The sequence below is a fragment of the Carassius auratus genome, chromosome 14 (genome assembly GCF_003368295.1).
Source record: "Carassius auratus strain Wakin chromosome 14, ASM336829v1, whole genome shotgun sequence".
NCBI classification, from domain to species: Eukaryota; Metazoa; Chordata; class Actinopteri; order Cypriniformes; family Cyprinidae; genus Carassius; species Carassius auratus.
Genome location: NC_039256.1, coordinates 32,694,365 through 32,702,965, shown reverse-complemented (window position 1 = coordinate 32,702,965; position 8,601 = coordinate 32,694,365). Strand labels below are relative to the sequence as shown.

The following is an 8,601-nucleotide window of genomic DNA, read 5'->3' as shown; positions in this document are numbered from 1 at the left end:
TGAGATTTTTAATGCTTTAGCTCTTTTCTTACATCCACTTTCAAAATGTATGATGCTGAACAATCATTTGCTGCACATCAGAAATATATTCTTTGATTTTACTTCTTGTGATCAATGATTAAGGGAATTTGGCCTTTGTGTGTCTCATCTTTGTAATCCTGTGAAACAGGAAGACAAGGCTGGACAATTTCATGTTCCTAGTCTCCTAGTGTGATAAAGAAAAAAGCCAATATGAATGGGAATATTCTTTAGATATTTGAATCATATGAAATTCTAAGTGTACCAATAATTGTGGCCATTGTGGAAAACTATTTATTTCCCAATGTGATTTTCCCCCATTTTTAATTTTTTTAATTTTTAATTTTTACTTCAATTAAAGGTTAGACTTTTTGACTTTATATTTTTTTTTTAATGAAATATCAAATTGAAAAACAATGCAGACTTGATTTCACAGCCTTCTTTGATTATATTTACCAATGGTATGAATAATTCTGAGCGCAAATGCATGTGTAGAGAACACATTGACATATTGTGTTTCCATTAATTGGTCCTTAAATTTGAATTTGAAAATTTCCAAGAAACCCTGAATAAACTACTTTAAATCATATAGGAAGCTTACATGAGCATTGCCCTCCTTGGTTGATTAATACTTAAAACACACACACAAAAACAGCACATTGCTTTGCATAAACTTTTATTGCTTAAAATCAAAGCAGACAAAGCATGCTGAAAAGTAATTAACCCAATTTTAACACATTTTTATTTATGGACAATGGATTTAATTCTTGTGCATATTTTAAAAAGGATCCATATGAATGCATGAAGTTGTGGATGTGCACAAGCTGCAGTGAAGCGTTTGTAAGACCTGCTCTACATCACACGTCTGATCTTCATGGTGACGCCCTTCAGAGATTTATAGCTGCCCTTCCAGTAGTACCAGAAGGGTCCACTCATCAAATTATTATCATCTTTCCCCCACCAATACAGACCAGTAGGGTTTGAATAATCACAAGCTTTGTACCAAAACCCTCCTTGAATGTACTTTTTAGCACAGCTATATCCTGAATTATCTTTGTCAAAGGTGGAGAACTTCATTCCATTATGATAACTAAAAGTCTGACCTGCAGGAAGGAGAAACTTTTATTAAAAGCACTTTAATTCCGACATCAAAAAGTTACTTTTTTTTTTTAAACTTAAAAAAAAAAAAGAATCATTAGTTTATGCATGGTCTAACTCATTCTATTCCTAATTCATTATCAAAATGAATCATCTGTAGTTTGTTTCACCTGCTCCTCCGTCTACGAAGCCGCTCACTTGCAGTTTGTATCCAGTAGCCTCAGAGCCCACAGAGAAAGAGTCGTACAAAGAATAAGCTTTCTTCCCTTCAAAATCCTCCAAATCTATTCTGAGTTTATACTGATATCTGTTGGTCAGCTCATGAAGAAACTCCAAACCTGTCGAAAACATGAAAGGTTACTTTTTTAGTAAATCAGTGAACAAATATAAATCTCTATTTATTCTGCAGTCTTGATTAAATGTACAAGTTTTCAATGTGCTCTTTTTTTTTTTTTTTTTTTTTTGTAGCCCAAAACATCATAAAAATCACTCACCCAGCCAGTATTCGCCTTCTTTATTACCGAAACCCTTCTTATAACTCTCCCATGGTCTAAAGAAATTCACCTCGCCGTCCATTCGCCTGAGAAACACCTGAAACATTCAGAAATTACTTTCACACACAATGATCATTTCACATCATTCATCTATTTAACTTTTACATTTAACATGTAATACCCAGATAGAAGAAGAGCACAAATGAAAGCACTGAGTTACAATTTGTATAATATTTAATAATAATATATGTTACTATAAAATATGCAATGTGTTATCATGCAATTGTACCACACCATGTAAATGATATCAATCATGACAAGAAATCTGAGAAAAAAAAAACTTCCTTAGAATAGAAAATATTATTATTAAATAACATTATGTTTTAGATTAAAAAGTTGCACCTGCTAATACAATTTCTGAAGATTAGAAAAAAGATCAGAATAAAAAGAAAGAAGAATAAAACATCAGCTCAAAGTGAAATGCGTACCGTCCAGTGTCCTCTGTCATTTACTCCACCAGAGACCATCTCACAGTAGACCTGCACCGGTCCATTTAATGAGGTGATGGTGTACACACCACTGACATTTTTCCCACTTGAATACACATCAGAGCAGTCTCTGGATAGAAAGCAATCTGATTTGACCTCTTCAGCGCACATCAAGACGGGAAACAGCGCAGACAAACACAGCAACACCTAAGAGACACAAACTCAAGATCTGAGTCTGATGATCGACGTCTGACAAAATCACACTCACATTCTCACAGAAACTCACAATCATGTTAGTGATCATCGCTTCAGACGTCCAGCTCAGAGGATCAGACGCACCTGAAATAAACTGAAATAAATAAATAAATAAATAAATGCATTCTGTCATTTTCAAAATGACCAGAATAAACTCACCGTATGTGGACAGAATCTTGTGTGTTCAACCGACGAATGTGTTTTTAAATATGTTTCTGATTGTCAGGATCCTCCTCTTCATCTGACATTAAAAAAAAAAAACTTAAAATCTTGATAGGACAGTTAGAGGTTTGATGCCATAAAAGGATACCATTCTGTTCATTTCATATTTTTTTAGAGCAACCTGCTTTATCATCTTAAGAGGAATTAAAAAATGTATTCATTTCATCTGAAAGTGTTGATAAAAAAAAGTGAAGTGACATTCAGCCAAAGTGATTGTATGCAACTGATTGCAACAGACAGCTTAAGAAAAAGAGTAAAGAAAACTATTTTCTTAGTTTAAGGGGATTGATATGACCAGGTCCTGATGCCTTGGTTGACATGCAAATAATCAAACATCTTTAACATGATGTTGATGACTAAATAGGGTGACCATACATCCTCTTTTTGGACTTAAAAAACAGCAAAAACTGGGATTTCTAAATCGCCGAAAATGTCCAGGATTCAGCTTTTGCTATTACAGTCGCCATTTATTGCATTTATTGCAAATTTTGTGTCCAGTCCTGCCTGCTCCTGCATACGTTCTAATATTGCATATAATTTTTGTGCATCAGGGAGACCCTATCAATATGCCAAGTATTTTAATCTCTTTTGAATGAGTGCTCACCATTCACTTTCAGTTTCAGAATTTCTTTGTAAAGGAACCACATCTTACAAAATAAGATAATTGTGAGTATTAGCTCAGGATCTATTGAGTGGCAAATTTCATCTCTCATTAAATCTTTCATCTCAACCCGAGATTTTTTTCATGGGATTGGGCTACTGTTGCAATGGGCTGATTTCTCCCCATGAGTTAAAGATTTGAAATATTGCATACATTAAATTTGACTGAAATACTTATACGTATTGAAACCTTTTCTATTCTATCTAAAACGATGGTAGATGTTACGTTTTGTGAAATGTAGTAATTTGGGTCAATAATGCTAATTAATATTATGCTGAATATGCATTTGTCCTGGTTTAGGACTGTCATGGATAGATAAAGATGGCATTAGAATCGCTCGTAGGTGGCAGCAAATCCATGTTTTAATATATTATTTATTGAATCAATCAAACCAAAAAAATTCATTCAGAATTTGTTTTAGAATTGAGTTTTATTTTTGATCTCATTAGCATCAGCAGCGTGGTTGCTGCTAACCGTGCTTGCATTGCTAATACTCTATTCACACACATTACCATTGCTTTACTCACTGTTACTTGCTTTAAAGGTGCCATCTGTAATGTTTGGCAAAAAAAATCAAGTCATACTCCACATTCCATACCAGATGGGGGCAGTATGATTCAATAAAGTGAATTGGTCTACTCTAGAGTAACAAACGAGAAACGGCATAGTCTCTATGCTCCGCCCCTACTTTCACAACAACACTACAGCCATAGCCGAAGCCTAACTGTGTGTTCACACCGCCGGCGTCTAGAGCATCAAAATTCGCTCTTGCCACTCTGCTCACGACGCTGCAGAAAGATTTGTGAGCGCTCAGACGCTCTAACGTAGATCGAATGCTTATTTTGTATTTAAAGCGGCCGCAAAGCAAACAAGCTTGTTGATCTCGTGCAGACTAACCACAAGGAGTTAAATATTGTTTTAACCTCATTAAATATTGTTTGGACGAAATATTAGGATCCTTTACTTAAAATGAACAATCTCAGACACCTTGGTCCACGTATAACTTTTAATTAATTTTTTTATGTCCTGTAGGCAAACAGGGACACATCATAGATTGATACAAACGCTAAACAGCAATAATCAACCTGTCCTTTATTCTGCTTGAGAACTAATGTGCCAACTCTCAAGCATTCACCGTGAGACACACGCAATTGACTCTTTTCACACGCTTTCAAGCCACACGTCAATTTTTTCAAGCACAGAAAAACCACGAAGCAAAGAGGACACGGAGACCAACAGACTAGACAGAGCAGGTTAGTTATGATACATAGGGCTGTGCAAAAAATCGAATGCCATTTCCATGCACCTCTCATCAGTAAAGACGCTCCTGTAATTAGAAGTATATCTCCAGCACGTGCATTCAGATCAGGGTTTCCAGGTTTTCACAACAAATCCTGCCCAGTTGCTTCTTAAAACTAGTCCAAAACTAGCCCAATCGCGTTTCCCCGATAAAACTTGCTTCCCGGGGTAAAAATATAAATTTTGGGGAAGGGTTTCCCTGGTAAAATTAGCATTTTAGGGGCTAAATATCACGTTATTGGTATTGCTTCAAACCGCGGACATGAAAAACAACCGCAGACTTGGCAACACTGGTTCAGGTGGAGCGGCAGTTACTGCACAGAGCCTTAGTCTACCGACAACTAACACAAAATCGCTTTCAAAATCGACAAAGAATCGCCTGCGATTTTAACATCGATGTTGTGTAGATTGTCAGTGAATTACGGCTCTGTGTAGTAAATGCCAACCAGTGTTGCCAAGTCTGTGGTGGTTGTTTTTCATGTCCGCTGGTCACAGCGACCCCAATACAAATAACGTGATATTTAGCCCCTAAAATGCGAATTATACCAAGGCAACCCTGCTAAAAAACCTATATTTTAACCCCGGGAAGCAATGTTTTATCGGGGAACCTTCTGGAAGCGAGATTGGGCTAGTTTTGAGAAGCAACTGGGCAGGATTTGTTGTGAAAACCTGGCAATCCTGATCTGAACACACGTACTGGAGATATGATCCTAATTACAGGAGCGTCATTACTGATGAGATGTACATGAGTAAAGACATGCACAGCCCTATATAATAAAATGGGTAACATTAAGTTATAGCTAGCTAATTATCAAACGCAGCTACGGTTAGCCATCGCTAACATTAGCACGTTTATCGAACAGCCTTCGATACATTTCTATGTTATAACTTCCCGAAAACAAATACACAAACATATAAAACAAACTTCTAGCGAAATACTAACAGCATCTAACTTGCAAGTTCGGAGTCTAACCTCATTTCTTTCAGGTCCATCAGTTGTCTCCAGCGATTAAAAGCAGTGCCGATGTTTACTCTGGTATTCTTATCGGATTTGATTTGTGATTCCGAGCGTGGTTGTTTCCCTGTAGCGGGTGTTGGTCTCTTGCCAAGGGCTTCAGCTATCCTTCCGCTCTCATCTCTGAACTGAAAGTAGTGGGCTGTACTTTCCACATGATTGACATCAGGTTCAAGTACACGCCCACAGGCCCTGCGAGTTATTCGTGTATTGTAGGTTGGCTGGTGGTTATGTTGCCCGCATACTGCCTCCCACGGCCGAAACTGGTATTACAACACCTGTCGGGCCGGGGCTAGTAATGCTAATGCTAATTAAGGTTGATATCTCTGCAGCACTATAACTTGACATCATCGCCCTTATTTCTTCTCATTCTTTTGATGCGTGTATGTCATGTTATGGATATTTTTACCTCAATTTCTGCTTATGGCACCTTTAATGGCGGATGAATGTTGACCTTTACATTACATTTAATCATTTAGCAGACGCTTTTATCCAAAGCAACTTACAAATGAGAACAATAGAAGCAGTCAGGTCAACAATAGAACAACAACAGTATACAAGTGCTCTAACAAGTCTCAGTTAGTCTAGAACAGAACGCATATGAAAAGAAGGAAAAGCACTAGTATTAGTTAGTTAAGGGCTGGTGAAAAAAGATGAGTCTTTAGATGTTTCTTGAAAATGAGTAAAGACTCAGCTGTACAAATTGAGATTGGGAGGTTATTCCACCAGCTGGGCACAGTCCAGGAAAAGGTCCATGAGAGTGACCTTGAATTCAGTACCTTGAATTTGATGCATGCGGCTGCTGGTAGCCAGTGTAACCTGATGAGGAGAGGAGTAACATGAGCTTTTTTGGCTCATTGAAGACAACCCTCGCTGCTGCATTCTGGATCAATTGCAGAGGCTTGACAGTACATGCAGGAAAGCCTCATACATGGGTATTACAACAGTCCAGTCTGGAGAGTACAAGAGATTGGACAAGAAGTTGGGTGGCTTGCTCTGACAGGAAGGGTCTAATCTTCATAATGTTGTATAAGGCAAATCTGCAGGACGGGTCGTTGTAGCAATGTGGTCTGTGAAGCTTAACTGATGATCCATCACAACTCCTAGGTTTCTGGCTGTCCTGGAAGGATTTATGGTTGACGAACCCAGCTGTATAGAGAAGTTGTAATGAAGCAATGGGTTAGCTGGAATCACCAGGAGTTCAGTCTTTGTAAGGTTAAGCTGAAGGTAATGGTCATTCATCCAGCTAGAAATGTCACTCAGGCAGAAATGCGAGCAGCTACTATTGGGTCATCTAGTTGGAATGAGAAGTAGAGTTGGGTGCCATCAGCGTAGCAGTGATAAGAAAAGCCATGTTTCTGAATGACAGATCTCAATGACGTCATGTAGATGGAGAAGAGAAGTGGTCCAAGTTCTGAGCCTTGAGGAACCCCAGTAGCAAGGTGTTGTGACTTAGAGACATCACCCCTCCTTTAATTACAGGTGAGGACACGTTTGAGCTGCATTCGGTGCAGCTCGAGCTGGAGGGGGTGGAGAAGCAGATTCGAGACCTGGAGGTGAGGCAGGCCCAGCTGAGAGAGTGGAGAGCCGCGCTGGAGTCATCCCGGGTTGACGCTCACAAGTCAGGGGTAAGTATACAGCGTGCTGCTAACAGTCCCACCACGTCTACTCTGTGTGTTTCTTTGCACAGGCCCGGTGCACTCAGGACACGATCTTCCCAGATGTCTTTCACCCTGGTGCCGGGACACTACAGACCCCGGGTGCATCCACAGTGGAGGACGCGAGCCAGGCCTTCTCCCCCTCCGGTCTTCGAGATCTCCACTTCAAAGTCAAGGTGTACTTCAAAATAGTCATGAACTAGATGAAATGACTGGCAACATGGGCATTTTTTCTCTAATACATTAGAAGCTGTTGCCCCTATCAAATTGAAAAAGGTTAGAGAAAAACGTACTGTGCCCTGGTATAACAGTAATACTCACTCTCTCAAGAAAGATACTCGTACTATTGAATGCAAATGGAGAAAAACTAACTTGGAAGTTTTTAGAATTGCATGGAAAAGCAGTATGTCCAGCTATAGACAGGCTCTAAAACCTGCTAGCACAGAGCATATACACAAACTCATAGAAAATAACCAAAACAATCCAAGGTTTTTATTTAGGATAGTGGCTAAATTAACAAATTACCAGACGCCACCTGATTCAAATATTCCATCAATGTTTAATAGTAATGACTTTATGAATTTATTTACTGACAAAATAGATAACATTAGAAATACAATAGCGAATGTAGATTCTACAGCGTCTAACACTTCCATCGCACCCAAAGATAAACTGCAGTGCTTTACAACCATAGGACAGGAAGAGCTAAATAAACTTATCACTGTATCTAAACCAACAACATGTTTATTAGATCCTGTACCATTAAAGGGGGGGTGAAATGCTATTTCATGCATACTGAGTTTTTTACACTGTTAAAGAGTTGGATTCCCATGCTAAACATGGACAAAGTTACAAAAATTAAGTTGTACGTTTGAAGGAGTATTTTTGTTCCAAAAAAACCTCTTCCGGTTTGTCACAAGTTTCGGAAAGTTTTTTCCGAGTATGGCTCTGTGTGACGTTAGATGGAGCGGAATTTCCTTATATGGGTCCTGAGGCACTTCTGCCGGAAGAGCGCGCGCTCCCGTATAGCAGAGCACTGAGAACACAACAGACTTCACTGATCAGAGCGAGAGCGGCGCCAAATGTCACAAAAGAAGTGTGTTTTTGGTTGCCAGGGCAAGACAACCCTGCACAGATTACCAAAAGAGAAACAGCATTAATGGACCAGTGGATGGAGTTTATTTTTACAGAGCATCAACGGAGTTGTGCAAGTGTTTTTGTTTGTTACCTGCATTTCGAAGATGGTTGTTTTACAAACAAGGCCCAGTTTGACGGCAGATTTGCACATCGTTTATTTCTTAAGGATAATGCAGTCCCAACAAAAAAGGGTCACGATCGTGTGTTGAAACCGCAGGCGGTGAGTAAAACTGCTTCAAATATCTCTGTGTTGTAA

At 38.9% G+C, this 8,601-nt stretch overlaps 1 protein-coding gene across 1 annotated transcript; it reads right to left on the bottom strand.

Moving 5' to 3' along the window:
- Positions 1-679: 679 nt before the first annotated feature.
- Positions 680-2,442, bottom strand: LOC113114407 (microfibril-associated glycoprotein 4-like). The gene is made up of 5 exons (XM_026281341.1): positions 2,385-2,442; positions 2,099-2,305; positions 1,611-1,707; positions 1,287-1,454; positions 680-1,121 (listed from the first exon to the last, which is right to left on the bottom strand). Exons 1-5 carry the CDS (start codon positions 2,400-2,402, stop codon positions 871-873), a joined length of 741 nt encoding a protein of 246 aa, XP_026137126.1. The 5' UTR covers positions 2,403-2,442; the 3' UTR covers positions 680-870.
- Between the last annotated feature and the right edge of the window lie 6,159 nt (positions 2,443-8,601).